Genomic DNA, 19,536 nt, shown 5'->3' on the forward strand with positions numbered 1-19,536 from the left:
CATAGCTAATAAAATGTGTATTAAAAAAAATAAAAAAATAAAAGTATTGTGATAAAGATGAAGATTTAGTTTGATCTCTCACAATACATAACAATATAATGCAACAGGTATAATCAACACCAATATTTTACTTCACTTAAGACAACTTTACCTCATGCTCACCTGGAACTACTGTCACTAAGCAGAGCGGTCACATGACATTTCACTTAATGACCATGCTGCTTGGTGACAGAGTTGCCAGTTCCAATTAGGAGTTGTTAGGTGAATGAGAAATCCCTGTACCGAGTCCATGCTGATCTTCAGCTCAACAGACCACAATTTTGGTTTAATCTTCAAACATTTTATAGCCCATAAGAATCCAAAAGAGACATCTTGGAGTTTGATTCATTTTTTTTAATAATAAATTGTGCCAGCAGAAGCTTTCAAAAGGCAAATGATAAATAAATAACAGTTAAACTGAGTTCCTGAGGAAGAACCTACCACATAAAAGGATGACAGATAGATGTAAATATAAAAATGGCATTATATAAAAAGTAGTAATACTGAATCTTTCATAAACCACCACAACACAAGCACTGCATATCTCAGAACACTCCTTTCATACAAATGTAAACAAATACACAATCATTTTGCTTAGTTTACTCTGATGGATTTAAAGATGTTGTTTTAGATAGTATCTAGACAATGGGTACGATATGATAGATTAAAATATTAAGAAATAACATATGGAATAACATAGGAAAAACTGAAGCTTTAGATTTAAAAACATAAAATAAGCAAACACACAGTGGAATATTGCCCTCAAATGTTATTGCAATCAGTCATTTAAAATAGGACTGTTAAACTAATCTGAATTAAGGATTTGAAAGAAAAATCTATTTAGGTATATATAGAATATAAATGATGCTATTTATGGCTTAATTATCTTTAGCATTCCATTATCACTTTGAGTATTCTTTATGTTAACATAGCTAATAAAATGTGTATTTTAAACAAAAAAAATCTTAAATGTATGTTTGTATTTTGATAGAGATGAAGGATTAGTTTGATCTATCATAATACATAACAATATAATGGACCAGGTTTAATCAAGACCAACATTTTGATACATCACTTAAGACAACTATGGCTGCCACCTAAATAGATTCTGTTCTGTATATACTTGGTTAAGATAAATCTCTCCACTTAAACAGGTCATAATAGTTCACAGTTCCAAGCACCCTTGGAAGTGTCAGCATTGTTGTGTTTACGTAGTTTAGATAAACCATTATGTAATTGTACCATCTCTGATTTTCTTTATACTGATGACATAGGGCTTACCTGCAGATTCAAACAAAATACAGCTCCATGCTTTTATCATGTATGTAGTTTCTAGATCTGGAAATCATCACGGGTAGGCAAAAAAAAAAAAAAAAACCCCATACCCAAAATTTGTTATATTCATTTGGTCTCAAGAGATGCTTAAATCAGATGCTGGCACTCATTAAAACCCAACATTCTTCATTAAAGACTGTGCTATGAAACTGATAACAAGGGAATTATTAGTCCAGCAACATCTGAAGGAAAAAGTTCTTTACTCTTGCTTAAATGATTAAAGGAAGCTGCACACTTTGATTTTTCCACCATAAAATGCAATCACAACAATGAATAATTCACCTTAAGGAAGACTAGAAGAACCTGTTGATGAAGCGTATACATTGTAGATAAGAGTCCCATTTTCAATCTCCAGCATATCCAATAAAAGAGTCTTAGACAACAGGGTTTTGAAAACCTCTGTTTTAAAGGAACAGCTTGCTAAATTACCCTGCACTGCCTGGAGTCAGTACATTATTCCTAATCATCTGAATCAATAAATCAACTTTATATGTCCAATACATTCCAGAAATTCATTGTCACTTAGCATTATAGCTTAGAAGAGTCCTATAAATTTAAAAAAAGAATATAAGGCTCCTAATTCCATTTTAAGGCACAGAGAACTGAACATTCTCATTATATAATTCTGCATACAGATACTAAATGATAATATTCATGAATACTATATGGCAACTTACAAACACACTGAATACTGTGCATTGTGCTAGATAGATGGGCCATAGACTTTGATCACAAAGTGATCTTGAAAGCTATGTTTTGGTGTTTATCCTTTTATAGGAGGCTAAGTATCCTATGAAGTTAAACAACTGATTAAACCAAGCTCTCCTTCCTCCTATACACACCATCAATCCCTACATGAGTTAGAGTTTTGCCATTTGTCTTAGAGAACATACACTATATTGCCAAAAGTATTCACTCGCCCATCCACATAATCAGAAGCAGTTGTGAGCGAATACTTTTGGCAATATAGTGTATAATAGATAGCACACAATCATAATAGAAAAACCATCCACACAATACTTTATCAGCACACCTATTGAAGGTCTAAAATTAAAGATCTTCATTAAAAATAGATGCACAGGACCTGCCTGTGAATGGCAAGAAAAAGGTCATTTCAAACAGAAAAACAAAATAACACAAGCCATGCAGCACTCTCCACACACCAATCATTGATATCACATCCTGACTGCCACTTGCTCAGACTACGATTATACTAAATTCCAACATATTTTTCAAAAGGGAAATAAAAGCAGCTTCGACAATTGTGTCAGAATTTTGAAATGTGGAAAAATACACATAAAGATTAGGGTCTGAATACAAAAAATGGCACCGGTAAATTTAGGACATTAGACGTAATACATTTTTTCCTCTGACTAAATATTATTGCACAGACACTTTTAATCATATGTTCTTCGATCTTATGTATTTTCCTAAAATGTGACATAAGTGCGATGGATCCAAATTTTAACAAATGAGAAAAAGAAGAACAGCAGCATGATTTGTCAAAGTTAATTCCTATAATTTAGTAGGAAAAAAAACCCTGCTATAAACAAAAATAAGTGCTCTTTGCTCACTTAAAATAAAAAAATAGCACAATGCTGTAGAAGCATGTAAATGCAACAGCAGATAAGAAAAAATTGGTTAAGAATGCAACGCACCAGGCCTTAGAAACTAGACTGAAATCTGGTTTTCAAGTGCACTCATCAACAAAGCTATTTACAGTTCTATACGGCCTAAAATCTGAAACAGCTAGCATTTAGAACCTTCTTTTCAAGTCTTTCTTTCCCCAGAATTGCATGATCCTGAACTGGAACTGATCCCAACCAAGAACTATGTAAGGAAGACCCTAAATTTATGAATAAAGTTTTGTTTTAGGATTCTTTACAGTCATTTACACATATACAGGTTGACAGGCTCCATTCTGATCCAGCCCATTTTTGTTTTCTGTATCAGGATTTTTAGGCTGGCTTATATCTAGCCCAGAAGGCTTTGGATATCTGAATGGGTATCCATTGTCATCAAAAAACCTTCGGAAAGTGAACTCATAGAAGGCATGTTCTGTATGTTTGCCATTAGATGAGGCCTGAGGGTCCCATGCCCTGGCATTGTCTTCACTGGAGTCATCCCAAGGCCCATCTTCCTCAACTGGATCAAAATTGGAAGTGTCCATTGGATGGCTGATCTTTGGGACATAAGGAGCTGGCTGTCTGCGGATGTCAGTGGAGAAGTCTATGGAGTCAAAGAAGATGTGATCCTTGATATCATCTGCTCCATTTCTTCCAAGCCTCTCTTCAGCGGAACAACAGAGTTTTGTGATAAGGTCGCTAGCTTCAGGACTGAGCTTAATCTGAGAGGGAATGTGCAGAGTATTCTCCCAGTTTATCACCTAAAAAAATAGAAGTATATAGTTAATGTTGAATATCAATCTGCATGAAGTGTAAGGCATCCGCATGCAAAATAATTCTGCAGTTGTTTGGTACCCAATGTACTCAATGACAATTCTGCCTTTTGTTTTATTTTGTATGTATCACTTCACTTACAAAGAGAGCAAATTTAATAGATAACCAGATCACGGCAGAAAGACTCTTACTTCATAAAGAGATTCTAGGAAGAAATTTAATTGCATATTTAGCATAGTCCTCAGTTGACTCAGTTCTTTCATCATAATCTTGTTGAAGTCTTGCTGTCTCTGAACCAAGGAGAGTAGCAAATATTTAGTGAAACTACAGATACCACTGTGCAAAGGGGCCCATCTCACTGCTAAATATGCCCTACTTAATGATCGGCAGAAGCAAAAATGCTTTCAAATTAATGCACAGATAATTCCAATAATCTCCACACAACCAAAAAAAAACCCTTAAATTACTTTACTTTTACATAAAGCGACCACTTAAGTGATATGCCTATCTAAACAAATGATATCCCACAAATAACCTGATCCACCTTCAGAAGAACAGAGGCACCCAGGGATGTAATACAGTAGTCTACCATGTTTTCCTGAAAATAAGACCAGGTCTTATATTAATTTTTGCTCCAAAAGACGAATTAGGGCTTATTATCCTGTTAGGTCTTATTTCTGGGGTAATGCGGTACTAAATGTGTCCGTCTGGCAGACAATCTTAACTGGGGCTTATTTTGGGATGGGGCTTATGTTATAAGCATCCTGAAAAATCATGCTAGGGCTTATTTTCCAGTTGGCTCTTATTTTGGGGAAGCCACGGAAGTACCCTATGTATTATATATACAATATAAAAATCAAGATTGATTGCCAATATAGATATATTAGCTCACATATAAAGCTATTTTGATTAAGTATTTAATAACAATCAATCCTATTTAGATTAATAGATATATGTGTTTGTGTGAAAAAGAGAACAGTTTTAACTTTCTCCAAGGACAACACAATTATATAATAATCAACAGGAAAGAATATGTATATGTAGATTAGAGTTAAACTGTGGAGTCCTTGGTGCTCTCTGAGCTTGAGTGTTTGCTTGCTGATGTTTCATTACCCAACTAGAAAACATCTTCAGTGCTAGTATGAAGTTTGTTCCCTGTCTACTGTACGTAGCTTGTCCTATCAATGTTGGTGGGGATGCAGTTATTTTGTTAGTGGTACCTTGATTGGGATATTTTATAAGAGTTTTTTTACTCTTATCTGAGTATTGGCTGCTAGGGATTCTGATCTTTTTGTTTCTTTTTAAGCTTTTTATTGTCTGTTTTGAATGGTATGTAAACATAGTTTATATCTATGTGTCTACTGATGGCTGATTTGTCTGAATGCCAAGCTTTCAGGAATTCCATAGCGGTTTTGGATTAACTTGGTCTGGTATATTCAGAGTTTCTAAGCTGAAACCATGTTTGAGTCTGTCCATGTACTGAGAGATTAAGGCATTTTCATTGTGTCTTCTGACTGCTAATTGGTGTTTGTGGATACATTCTGCTAGTCTTCTATCTGACCTACATGGTGGCTGTTACAATCCTTACAATCTATGTTGTATATTAGCCCTATTTTTTCCCTTGGACAACTGGATCTTTGGATATATTTGATTTACTTGGAAGGGCTTTATTTGATTTGTGTCCTATAGTTATGACATATGATTGTAATAGTCTATTGGTTTACTGGTTCTTTCTGAGATGATTTTAATGTATGGTAGTCTGACCCTTTACACACACACACACACCAGTGGTGGGTTCCAGCTGTTGGCTGGGAGCAGCCGCCAACGTACCGGAACAGTGCTTTGGAGGACCCACACTCGTTCCTTACCTGTTTGAGCTAATTGGGCCATTTGTGCATGCACACGCAGCGTACAGTGCCTGCGTGAACTCCGAGCAGTTGGAGCATTGCAGGGCGGTGGTTGTGCATGCGCCCATGGTGGTCACCCAGCCCCATCGCAGTGTACCAGTTGCAACGGGATCTGGAACCCACCACTGACACACCATAAATATACATAAAAGTAACAATAAGTGAATATACCTTTAGCTGAGTTTCTGTAGGAGTTGATGCCAAAAATGGAGGCTGCCCCACTAACATCTCAAAGAGAATTACACCAACACTCCACCAATCACAAAGCTGAGTATATCCTGAAAGGTAAGCAGAAAAATAAATGTTTTCATTGTTTCGTGCTAGATTTAAAGATCATGAGTGTTACCATCACCATCAACACTACCACCATAATGTATATCCCATTATAAGAAGGCTTATTAAATCTTTTAATCTAAAAAAATGAAATCATGGAAATGGTTCATTTAGAACCCACTAATGCAAACAAAATGTGCATTCAAGAATATTCAGCTTACTTTATTCAGTGAACTTGTAAAGCTAAGAAAACATACAAAGCATTGTATTCTTCATAAAATTTCACCTATCTTGAATGCTGTCATCTGTTTCACCCAATATTTGTTGTAAAAATGGTTTTGCCAAGTCTGTTTTCTTGGAAATTGTCTAGATCGGAAAGTCAGTTATGGATTTTATGTAATTCTATCTTTGTTATAAGAAAAGCTGAACATCCTACAGCTTTAAGAGTTTATCTAGGTATGGATGGCATATTCACACTTTCACATGGTAAATAACAGTTTAATAAATAAATGAGCAGTTGGATTTAAGAGAATATTAAATAGCACAAATGAGAACAACAGGGTCTCAAAGTAACAATGCCTTTCTAACAAAGATAAAAACTATCTACCTTTACGTAGAAGAACCTCTGGCGCGATATAGTTGGGAGTGCCAACTAAGGAATGGGCTAAGCATCTCTGATGTTGCTTTTTAACTCTCTGTTCCAAGGTCTTCAACCTGTCTCCGCATCTACAATTAGATACATCGTCCCAAAGATCACTTGGCTCCATGCTATCCTGCCTGATGTGACTCCCTTTCAAAAGACGACAAACAAAAACCAAAACAAAAAAGCAGATTACAATCAAAGATCCATACAACCATTCCAATTACAAAACAAAAGCGGACATTCTTCAAACTGAATTGCATTACAATATTCTAGATATGAAGAATGTAATTCATTTATGTTGCAATTTGTATTAACGTTTTTCTGTGGGTGATTTATTTATAAAGAGTTTCCTGTCTTGCCACAGCTTAGTGAATCATTGCAGTTGTTAAGTTGGTAGCATGGTTATTAAGTGAATCTGGTTTTCCCATTGACTGTGCTTGTTAGAAGGTTGCAAAAAGTGAGTCATGATCTCTGGTCATTGCAGCCATCATGTCAGTTGCCAAGCATCCAAATTTTGATTACATGACAATCACAAGTATGAAAAAAGATCATACAGTATTTTTTGGAGTATAAGACGCACCTTTTCCCCCCCCAAAAAGAGGCTGAATAGCAATAGCAATAGCAGTAGACTTATATACCGCTTCATAGGGCTTTCAGCCCTCTCTAAGCGGTTTACAGAGAGTCAGCATATTGCCCCCAACAATCTGGGTCCTCATTTTACCCACCTCGACAGGATGGAAGGCTGAGTCAACCCTGAGCCGGTGAGATTTGAACCGCTGAACTGCTGATCTAGCAGTAGCCTGCAGTGCTGCATTTAACCACTGCGCCACCTCAGCTCCTGGGTGTGTCTTATACACTGTCTTATACACTGAATACAGCATTTTTTTTGTCTCCTGAAACCCCACCCCTTCACCAAAATGGCTGTGCATAGCTTGTAGGAGGCATTCAGAGAGATCCTGGGGGCTCAGGAGGGCAGAAATGAGCAAAAAAATGGGCTGTTTTTTGCTCAATTTTGCCCCCCCCCCCCAGCTCCCAGGAGCATTCTATAAGCTTCCTATTGCCCCTTTTTTGACAAAAAATGGGCCGTTTTTGGGAGGCTTGCTGAGTGCAAAACCTTTTTTAAAAAATTTGCCTCTTCAAAACCTTGGGGCATCTTATACTCCGGTGCATCGTATACTCCTAAAAATATGCTAAGTCACTTTTTTCAGTGCTGTTGTTAACTTCAAATGGTCATTAAATGGTTGTAAGTTGAGAACTAGCTGTACTGATTTTGTGTCTGTTCCTAGTTTTATTCTTACATTCCTACTTAGTCTGCCTTCCACCCTCTTTTTTCTCGTCAATCTCTTACCAACCTTACCAAAAATTCCCTGATTCTTCAAGGTTTCCCTTGCTATCTCTACTTGGAATTCCTTCCCAAAACACCACAGGGTATTGCCTTTCTTATGTCTTTTAAGATATTTTACATAGTTCTGTTTAAAATATTGATGTTTTTGATGTTTTGCATACCATTCAAAGAATTTACGTAATAAGTGAGTTATGAATTATTAAAATAAACATTGGACACTATCTTAAATTTCTACTGTGTTTCTGAATAGTCTTCAGGAATGGGCTTTTAAACAGCTGTGATGTATATTTTTCTACTTTAGCCTAACCCAATCTGGCAGTCTAATTGAATTCGCACGATAACTCTGTGAATTCTCTGTTTGCTTTGCCTTCCAAGAAAGTTGTCAAATTGAAGAGTTGCTGCATTGCACTTCAGCTTATCCAATGATCAATAAAAAACAGCATGCATACTTCTACTATAATAACCCTGCACCCAATCCCTCTTATTTTCTGGGCAACATGTTTAGATTGTAAATTTGTAAAAGAGAGATCTGATTCTTATACCCTGAAAAGTGACAATTTAGTAACCAAAATGTCAAAGCTTAGCATTATTAGTTATTCCTTTTTAAAACTATATAGGCACTCTACCTTTCTGATAGTATTTTGAGTTATGTGTCCACCTGAATCCAGTGCAGAGGCCAAAGTCAGTCAGTTTGATGTGTCCGTCAAGATCAATCAGGATATTATCTGGTTTGATGTCCCTATGGATAAATCCCATTTTGTGAACACTTTCTATGGCTAAAGTTAGTTCAGCAATGTAAAACCGAGCTAGCTTTTCTGGGAAGACTTCCATTCGGATCAACAGGCTCATCATGTCTCCTCCTGGGATGTAGTCCATCACAAAGTACAGGTTGTCCTTATCTTGGAAGGAGTAGTAGAGCTTGACCACCCATTCATTGTCTGCTTCTGCAAGGATGTCCCTCTCAGCTTTGACATGAGCCACTTGGTTACGGTTGAGCACATCTTTCTTCCTCAGTGTTTTCATGGCGTAAAGAGCATGAGTATCTACTTTGCAAGCAAGGCAGACTTCACCGAAAGCACCAATGCCCAGAGTTTTGATTTTTACAAACATTGATTTATCCATTTTAGCTCTTTTCAGCCTGTTATAGTTTGATTCTTTTTGGTAGAGAATTTTTCTCATCTGCTCTTGCTCTGCTTCACAAAGCCCAGCCTTAGTCAAAATCAGGAGGTGGGGGGGAGAGAGAAGAAAAAGAAGCAAAATAATCAGTATCATGGCAACAATTATCAGAAACCTACACAAGTATATTAGTTATACTGTAACTCTAAATTACAGCCGATCATCTTTTTGTCCAATTCTGAAGTTCTAAGCTAGTTTCCTCTAATTTGGAGGGAATCAGGTTGGGGGTAGAGCCATGAGAGCGAAACAGGTGGCCCGTGGAGCATGCAAGCTGTTGTCCTGTCAGCTCCAGCGCACATGTGCACTCTAGCCAGCTGACTTTGGCCTTCTTTTTGGCCGTTTTTCACCTCCCCCCCCCCAAGGCTTTCCTGAAGCCTCCGTAGGGTGAAAAACAATCCAACATGCAAACTGGAAGTTTGGGAACGGACTTCCGGTTTGCATGTTGGGCCGTTTTTCACCCTCCGGAGGCTTCAGGGAAACCTCCTGAAGCCCCTGGAGTGCAAAAAATGGCCCAAAATGCAAACCGGAAGTCCGTTCCCAAACTTCCGATTGCCCATAGGGCCCTTTTTTCACTCTCTGGAGGCTTCAGGGAAGCCTCCTGAAGCCTCCGGAGAGCCTCGGGGGGGGGGGGGGGCAGGGAAGGCTGTTTTTGCCCTCCTCAGTCTCCTAGAAAGCCTCTAGAGCCTGGGGAAGGCGAAAAATTGGTCCATTGCATGCCAAAAGCGGGGGTTGGGTGGTGTGGTGTGCGCGGGGTCACGCACATAGCATTATGGGTGTGGCACGCCCATGCACGGTCCCCCTGCACTCCCATTTTTGGCACGTGATGGGGAAAAGGTTAGCTATCACTGGGATAGAGGGTCTACCAGAGGTGGTATTCTGCCGGTTCGAACCAGTTCACCTGAACCGGTAACAGAAATTGCAGGTGGCTACACCCACCCACCCCGGCTCTATGGCATCCCATGGATGCAGGCTCGCATTTGCAAACTGGTAGGGAAGGTAAGTGAATACCACCCCTGGGCTCTACATTTTAAAATACAGCACAGATTATGTTAAGCCAGGCTTCGTCTAACATCTGCCTGGACAGCCCAAAGTCTGCAGAGAAGGACCTTCCCATTAGATATCAGGGGAGGAGTATATGCAGCATAGGCCTCCGCAATGAGTTTTTCCCAACGTGTCCAGAATCGTATTCATTTCATGACACGATTGACAAACATAAAAAATGGTTGGATTCAATACATGTAATTGTGAGAATTGCTTTTTTAGGTCAGTTTGGTATAATGGTTAGAGCATCAGGCTAGAAACCAGGAGACTGTGAGTTCTAGTTTCACCTTGGGCACCAAGCCAGTGGATGATCTTGGTCCAATCACACTCAAAAAACAGAAAATGACAAATCAGTTCCGCAATCTTGCCAAGAAAGTGGCAGGGACTGTCACCAGAATAACCCTTAATCATGCTGGAGGAAAACTTTATATCTACGTTTTTTATTTAGAATAGAATAGAATAGAATTCTTTATTGGCCAAGTGTGATTGGACACAGAAGAAATTTGTCTTTAGTGCATAAGCTCTCAGCGTGCATAAAAAGACATGAAAAGATACATTCGTCAAGAATCATAAAGTACAACACTTAAAGATAATCATAGGGTACAAATACATGTTAAAGGAACAGAAATGTCCTTTTGGTTTTAGACAAAATGATGCTGTATGTAGAAAAGAGACCTACAAACTTGCTTTTCTTTAGATACAGCACTGTTATGTATGATTTATGGGTACATGGAAAATCCTAACATAACAAGTTTTACAAAATCAAATACACCGCCCCACAAAAATAAATCACCTTGGCCATTTCTTGCTCTAGCTGCAGCCGGCGATTCATTTTCTGCTGATAGGTCTTTATAACATTCTCCACATGCTGCTCCATGTAGAATTTAAAGGCAAATGGTGAGTAGCTCTTGATTCGGGATTCTCTCTTCTCTTCATCTTTGCCATTCTTCCGCACTGGGACTGGGGAGGTCTGTATTTGCTTTTTATCCTTGCCCACTTTTTCTGATTTAGCTGTCTTGATTTTGTCATTCCTTTCCCCGTTTTCCTCAGATTTGTTGCTTGATGAGCTTGGGATTCTCCGAATGGTTTGTTCCATTCCTGGACGTAAACAGCTCATATCAAACTGCTCTGAGCTGTTGGGTAGCAGCAAATGTTTGGGATACGGCGGTGGAGGGCACCTGAGTTCCTGATTGCTATAATCAACATCTAACTGATAGGCATTTGCTCCCCCAACAGGAAGGGGGTGTTGCTCCATCATTCCTAGGTTGTCTAGTGGTGAGGACTGTGCCGGTAACCAACCTGGATGCGCGGGGCCTACAGCAGTCTGAGGTTCAGGCCTCATCACTCTTGTGCTCTTCACTGGTTGGAGAATATGAGTAGCTGTGACAGCCGTGATGGTATTTGGAGAAGGAATGGAGGCCTCAGCTTTGCCCGAAGCAGCCTGCCTCAAAGGTACGGGCATTTGTGGCTGGTGGTTGTTAAAAGAATTGGTTCTACTGGGGACACAGGCATCTGGCCTGAAGGGTGCATGCTGCCGTGGGGAGGCTTCCAATGCTTGGCTCTGCAGTGAATCACGACGGGATGAAGAAGAGGAAGAGGAGGAAGAGGTTGTTTGCCACTGCTGAATCTGAGAGTTATTCAAATCATATAGGTCCATATTCAGGCTGTTTCTAGATGGGGTTAAGAGACCCTGGGGTGGGCTGTCTGAAAATTCATTACTAAATGGAGCACCTCTGGTGATTACATGAATTGGGTGAGAACTTGGGATTGGCTGTTTGTGATGGGAATGTGGCATATATAGACCAGCCGGTGCCTGCTGAAACCCATGGCCAGAATTGTTAGGTGCAACAGCTGCTTTGTTAGGGAGGCTCGGATAGCCTCCTTCTTGTTGCATTTTATTTTGAAAAGAATGGCTCCGCTGAATTCCATATCCAAGGCTCTCACTCTGCACCATCACAGGCTGTCTGCCATAATGTGGACTATTTGAGCCATGGGTGCCCTGCAACTGCAAAGCTTGGTTACTATGACCTGCCACTGGATAGCTGATGACTGGGGAATCCATGTTGGTAGGGTAAGCTTTCTGTTGAAGGTTGCCAGGAGTGTTGTGGGAGCTTAAGCATGGTGGCCTTTGTACAGGAGCATTCATGGTCGCAGACTGAGAAGCAGAAAGTAAATAGTCCATATATGGTCTGGGAACCTCACTGATCACATTAGCAGATTCAGCACCAAAGCCAGTGCCTTCATAGGCTGGGTTAGTTATCTGGTGATAAGGTGAAAAAGATTCAGGGGTTCCTTCAAAACTTGGCCTTCGGCTTACACTGCTTGGCATTATACTTTTTCCTGTGGAGAATAACACAATGAACGGATTAACATCAGAAAGATAGGTATATGAATAAATGCTGTTCTTTCTTTCAAACATACACAGACACACAGAGGGAGACGGAAAGAGAGAGGGAGGGAGGGAAGGAAGGAGAGAGCCTTATGTAATCATGCCAGGTTTAAAACAATTATTCATTGTGTCCACTGTTTAAGCACTGGTTCCCAGTCAAGTTTACTTTTCATTGTGCATGAAATCAATTTTGGGGAAAAATAAAATGTTCCTGAAGTTTCTTTATAAGCATATTTGTCTTGCTGCACATGTGAAAGAAAAATAGTGATGTACATAGACTATGATATTCCTTTTCTGTTTGCACTGAAAACAGCATGGAATTCTTACATCTAGTTTTTCCTTGTAAAAGGAAATTTCAATCGCAAATCTTTTAACATTAAATGCAATGGAGTTTCCACAAGGATTCCACTCAGTTACATGAGAGATTATCACATAAAACGATCTAGTCATGGAACTTCATGTAGAGATTTCCATAGGACCATCATCTCTCTTCCTCCTCTCTTATAATGTGGTGCTACATTTAGCGAAGTTAGGAGAGATGACGTCTTAATCTGGTGTACATTCAGAGCTAGATCCACCTTGAAGTAGTTGAGAAACTCATGTAGAAGATGTGTAACTTGCTTACCTGAAGAAGTCTGCTTAATTACACGGACTATTTGTTCATTTCTAGGGTCTACGTATCCCATCTTGCTAATGTATTCCAAAGCTGCTTCAATGCTTCTGCTCCCAGTCTGTTTGAGAGCTCTAACAGCCATTTCCTAGACAAAATTAAACAAACACAAGATATCTGTAAACAATCTGGAAGTATTTTATGCAATACAAGTACAACGAACTGATGCATTTTATTGATGCATTATATCTGAATATGTTATGCCTTTAAAATAAAAGAAAAAATGCAAGCAATATTTATTTATTGTATCCTGCCTTTCCTTCAGCAGCTCAAAATCATATAGATTGCACTCCTCTGATTTTCCCACAACAACCATTTCATGAGGTAAATTGGGTTTTGAGTAGTCCAAAGTCCCCCAATCAGAGATGGTATTCAGCAGGTACTGAACAGTTTTGGAGAACCGGTAGTGGAAATTGTGAGTAGTCAGGAGAACCGGTAAATACCACCTCTGACTGGCCCCGCTCCCATCTATTCTCTGCCTCCTGAGTCCCAGCTGATGGGAAGGAAATGGGGATTTTGCAGTTACCTTCCCCTGGAGTGGGGAGGGAATGGAAATTTTACAGTATCCTTCCTCTGCCATGCCCACCAAGCTATGCCATGCCCACCAAGCTATGCCCACAGAACCAGTAGTTATTTTTGTTTAAATCCCACCACTGTCCCCAATGAATTTCTGTGGTTGAGAGAAGATCCAACCCTGAATCTCCCTGGTCTTAGTCCAGCATCTGAACCACTACAGTCTATGTACAGACTTCACAGAAAATGTTATATTAAAAGAGGCATTCTTTCCTGCACCATCTTTCTATAAACACTGGTAGCAAAAGTAATTCCCATTTCATTTTTTAAAAACAGCCATAGCTGCATGGTTGTTTTAAGGTTTTTGTTCAACCAGTTTCAAGCTTCAAAATGTACAATCCAATTAACTGACTATTCAACTAAAAAGTAAAAACAAGGAGGTGTTTCAAAAGGTCTAGAAACCCACATATTTTATCACTTAGGTGTAGAACAAAGCTTTCTAGAACTAGTTGGCTGAGAATGCCCACTAACCCCACTAGCAACTCAAGACACAAACTCAAATGAACTAGGTTTTGGCCTGTAGCTAGAATGCTCCAAATATTTTAAAAAAATTCAGTTCTACAGGGACACCTGTTCTAACCTAGGTTTCCCAAGAGCATGAAGCAGACCTCGTCCCGATAAAAACTTTTATTTAGGTTAAAGGGAATTCCTCTCCAGCAAAGTCCCGGCAAACAGTCTTTCATGAGTTTTTACAACTACAGACCTTTATCAGGCTTGGACACTTGCCAGGCTGATATCTTCCAAACCCATGCTGTAGCAGCAATTACTTGGCAAAAAGTCAGGAACAGATCTTCACCCTAATGAACTGAACTAATTGTCTCCTGAAAACTCCCCTCCCTTTTTGCTCCTCTTTATTCCCTATGGGAGGAGCCATTCATTGCCCATCTGTGCCTTTACTCTTGAGTTGGCCCCTGTTCCTTAACTGTTCCCTTATCCTGGCAACTCTATGCATGAGCACATAGGGAACAGGTTCCAGCTGTTCTTTTGCCCCACTGATATCTGACTCTGAAGGCAGCTGATAACTGTCGGACAGCCCTGGCCCCATCTCTACCTCTGACGCAAAGCACTCATCAGAGCCTTCCCCAGACTCCAGGACTGGCCCATGTTCCTCCCCAACCTCCTCACTGACTGAGTCTGCCACCAGCTCCACTGGCCACTGGCGGGCCACAACACCTTGCAGCAGCTCTTCGTACATTATGCTAGAGATAGCATCCTTCTGAGACTTCATATTCTTTTAAAATAATTTATATGAGAACAAATAGTTGGGGAGTACAGGGTGGCCAAGAGAGCAGAGATGGCGGTAGACAGTCGGGTGGGGGGAGTTGAAATGTATGCCATTATCATAAATGCAAATAGGTTGCCATGTGGCCGAATCACAATCACATGACTGTGGAGCGTTGCAATGGCCATAACTGCAGGACCAATTGTAACTACCATTAATTCGCTGCCGTCGGTAACTTCATTTACTGGCTGAATGATTGGTTGTTAAGCAGGGACTACATTAACCACCCCCACTTGGAGAAAATAAATATCGTTTCATAGCCAGAAGTTATTTCCATGCGCTCTTTACCTAAATACTATTTCATCAAGGCTGGAATAGCAGCGGACAGTTTCCCCTGTTTTAGCCTCTGTGTTGGCTTACTTCCCCACTCGCATTGGCAGAGGATAGGACTCCAGTTGTTTTATAAGACTGCCCAGCGACATTTTTCATTGAGAGGGGGAAAAAAGGGAGCTGGTTGCCAGAGTATATTTATAATCATAAGTAAAGATTGTGAAAGAAGTTATGGAAAGATTCCTCCTCTCCTCAAAAACAGACAAGAATCCTTTCCCAAGGATTGGTATGTCTGAAGGAGACAACAGGCAGTTCAAGATGTGGACCAAAGGAAACCGCTAAAACTCCCATCCTTAATACAAACATAAACAATGTGCTTTTCCATTCACAAGAAGGACGGGCAACAGATGCCGGAAGAAGATGAGGAGCTCTTCAAGGGAGTGGCAGAAGAATGGGCTTTTTCAAAAGAAAGGAGAATTAGCCTTTTAAGGAAAGTTCATTGTGATTATTCATGCTGCTAAGCCTCAAGGAAGACAATATTGTTTCCCAGAACACATGGTAATTTCTATTTCTGGGCCATTTATGAAGGTTTTATAATAGTTTACTTAGGGCCCCCGGCTTCTGCAGGATATGCCTATAATTACATTTTTAAAATTGTACCTGTTACATACATTAAGGCATTAAGACAACAAATATGGAAAAATACCGTACAAAAAAAACGCACACACGGGAAAACTGGATCAACTTCATTACAATAGACCTCCACTGAGCACAAGGTAGTGGCTGAAGGGATTTATTTAGCTAGTTGGGGATGGGCCAGCAGCTATTCAGCTCTATAAATACTCTGCTAGTCCTAGGAGATGCAATCCTGAGTTGGTGAATGAAATTGAACCTTTACATGGGGTTTAAAAGGAAAACCTGAGTGGGAGGCTTAGAAATGGAGTCCTAGTGGACAAACACTTAAATATGAGCCAGCAGTGTGCAGCAGCTGCCAAAAAAGCCAACACAGTTCTAGGCTGCATAAACAGAGGAATAGAATCAAGATCACGTGAAGTGTTAATATCACTTTATAATGCCTTGGTAAGACCACATTTGGAATACTGCATTCAGTTTTGGTTGCCACGATATAGAAAAGATGTGGAGTCTCTAGAAAGAGTGCAGAGAAGAGCAACAAAGATGTTTAGGGGACTGGAGACAAAAACATATGAAGAACGGTTGCAGGAAATGGGTATGTTTAGTTTAATGAAAAGAAGGGCTAGGGGAGACATGATAGCCGTGTTCCAATATCTCAGGGGCTGCCACAAAGAAGAGGGAGTCAAACTATTCTCCAAGGCACCTGAGGGTAGAATTAGAAGCAATGGGTGGAAACTAATCAAGGAGAGAAGCAACTTAGAACTGAGGAGAAATTTCCTGACAGTTAGAACAATTAATCAGTGAAACAACTTGCCTCCAGAAGTTGTGAATGTCCCAACACTGGAAGTCTTTAAGAAGATGTTGGATAGCCATTTGTCAGAAACAGTGTAGGGTTTCCTGCCTAGGCAGGGGGTTGGACTAGAAGACCTCCAAGGTCCCTTCCAACTCTGCTATTGTATTGTATTGTAAATTAGAGGAGCATTGATGGAGAACAGTTCTCAGGACATGAGCGGGAGTCTAAGAGAGTACCTACATCTAAATTATAAATCATTATAATAAGAGGTTAGGCAGACAGGTGAGTTTAGCAATAGTGCATAGAAGTAAACAAAATGAAATTAAGGAAGAGAGCTATAGAGGTAGAAAACTAGCAGAGATATGGACCTATCCCATAGTGCAGAGGACCAATTTGCAAATAATCTGAATGAACTGCTTCAAACTTCATGCAAGCTACTCATTAAACTAGCCATTTTTTTCATGCTTCTGCACAAGCCTGCAAAAAGAGAAGAAAAGGTATGGCTCCTTTAATGAGTCAACACATTAAAGCAGCTGCCTCATTTTCACAGGTCAGCTAGAACAAAGATGAGGCTATATGGTTGAACATGGTTGCATTTACATGGAGTTTTAAATACTTTTTTTGACCTTATATAAGCATGCTTAGACTTATTATCTAGAACATGGGTGTCAAACTTGCATTGTCAGGGCATCGTCACATGACATATCGTGACTTTTTTCCCCCTTCGCTAAACTGGGCGGGCATGACGCATCCAGCCTACGAGCCATGAGTTTGACACCCCTGATCTAGAATATACTTGGGATAGTGTTTTCTGGATTGAATTCTTTCTCAGGAAAACTGATGTGGAGAAATGGAAATATAGCAATAGCAATAAGACTTATATACCGCTTCATAGGGCTTTCAGCCCTCTCTAAGCGGTTTAGAGAGTCAGCATATTGCTCCCAACAACAATCCGGGTCCTCATTTTACCCACCTCGGAAGGATGGAAGGCTGAGTCAACCCTGAGCTAGTGAGATTTGAACAGCCGAACTGCAGAACTGCAGTCAGCTGAAGTAGCCTGCAGTGCTGCATTTAAACACTGCGCCACCTCGGCTGAGGGTCTGCAGGGATAAGACAATGTCATTTCATTAGCAAGGTAACAATTATTCTGCTGTTATGGAGGTTTTGGGGTTTTTTGTATGAAAATATATTAGAAGCGCTCGATTTCTTGGTGATGAACAGATATTCTCTTTTGTCATGGATATGCTTCTGATATTTTATAGGAGTAGATGATATGACAGAGAAAAAGACAGGAGGATTTGTAAAAGTCATCCTGCATGATGGAACAAAACTACACATCTCACTTAGCTTGGTAAATAATTCTGCGACTGATTCAGCAGTCATGATGCACATTGGCGTAAATAATGTGGAACCCATGACATGGTGATTTTTGAGGTTCTGGAAGCCAAGTGCAGGTTTCTAAATAGGAAGTTGAGAGGATCAAGCTATATTTAACTGAAAAGTTACATAGCTCACATGTGCAGAGATGGTTTGTTCCCGGCATTACTGCTGGTTCGGTGTGTGTACCGCATTTACTCATAAATAGGTCTGTGCATGCGCAAAATGTTAAAAAAATGGGGGGGGGGTAAATTTGTGCTATGAAAATTGTTCTGTGCATGCGCAGAACTGAAAATCAAAATGGCACCACCATAGGAGAACCGGTTTGAAGGTGTGGAGGCTTGGGTCGCTGCCGGTTCCAGCGACCCAGGCCGTCAAATCACTACCGGTTAGGTTGAACCAGTCCAAACTGGTAGGAACCCACCACTGAATATGCAAAATCAGCTACCTGGAAAACCTGAGGAATATGAAGGAATGCATGGGCAGAAGAATCCAATTTGATAGTCACCGTGGAAATAATACTGTGTTTAAAAAGAAGGTAACAATTTAAAACAGGATGGAACTACTAGCAGATCCATCCCATCTCCAGCCAGGAAAATGAAATGAGCTGGAAAACATCTGGTTCGGCATCAATCATCTCTGCAGAGTTCAGGTAAAAATGTTTGATTATTAAAAAGTAGGACATAAACAAACTATAAAGCAGGGAAATCAAAGAAGTCAAGTGCTCACAGAAGACAACACGTATGGCAGAGATGTTTCCTTAAAGGCATCCTGTCTAAGTGTTCAGAAGTGAATATTAAAAGTCTTTGAGCCAAAATTCTCTCTCTCTCTGTGTGTGTGTGTGTGTGTGTGTGTGTGTGTGTGTGTGTGTGTGTGTAGGGGGAAACTGGGGTGCTTGGGGGATCAGAGCTATAGGGCTAAAAAGAAAGTTAATGACAAAGAGACAAATAGGTGCATATAGTTATCTTAGCATAAAAGTCTATGGGAAATACTGTCCTTCGGACTTCAGAAAGAAAGCACAATGTCATATTATAAACTAGAAATTAGAACTAGAACTAGAAGGGCAAATTCCTAAAGAAGAGCAATATAACTAGGACATGTCCCCAAAGTAATTTAGTAGTCAGCACATAGCATCCTGGTGCAAATATCCGTATCTGAACTGATAATTTAATGAGAGAAATCTGAGGAAAGATTGTGCTGACAAGATACGTTTTACGTTGAAGAGGCAAATGAAAAACAAATAATTCCTCTGGTTCAGATGGAATCCATCCAAGAGATTTTAAAGCACTAAAACGTAAACATGCTGATCCTTCTGCAAATATATGTGAGATGACCTTCAGAACAGGACCGGGCAGTGGTTCATTTTTGTACATGAACCAAGAAAGCTCCAG

General features: G+C 39.9%; 1 protein-coding gene across 1 annotated transcript in view; it reads right to left on the bottom strand.

Moving 5' to 3' along the window:
- Positions 1-372: 372 nt before the first annotated feature.
- The window catches only part of LATS2 (large tumor suppressor kinase 2), a 61,066-nt gene continuing 41,902 nt past the window's right edge, over positions 373-19,536 (bottom strand). The window contains exons 3-8 of the mRNA XM_087721215.1: positions 13,173-13,305; positions 10,952-12,498; positions 8,568-9,150; positions 6,561-6,743; positions 5,852-5,958; positions 373-3,760 (exon numbers count right to left, since the gene is read on the bottom strand). Coding sequence (XP_087577341.1) covers positions 3,266-3,760; positions 5,852-5,958; positions 6,561-6,743; positions 8,568-9,150; positions 10,952-12,498; positions 13,173-13,305 — 3,048 coding nt within the window. The 3' untranslated portion in view covers positions 373-3,265. The remainder of the gene's footprint in view (positions 3,761-5,851; positions 5,959-6,560; positions 6,744-8,567; positions 9,151-10,951; positions 12,499-13,172; positions 13,306-19,536) is intronic.

The sequence above is a fragment of the Thamnophis sirtalis genome, unplaced genomic scaffold (assembly GCF_051295495.1).
Source record: "Thamnophis sirtalis isolate CommonGarterSnake01/CBP01778 unplaced genomic scaffold, rThaSir2_p1.2 scaffold_8, whole genome shotgun sequence".
Classification (NCBI taxonomy): Eukaryota; Metazoa; Chordata; class Lepidosauria; order Squamata; family Natricidae; genus Thamnophis; species Thamnophis sirtalis.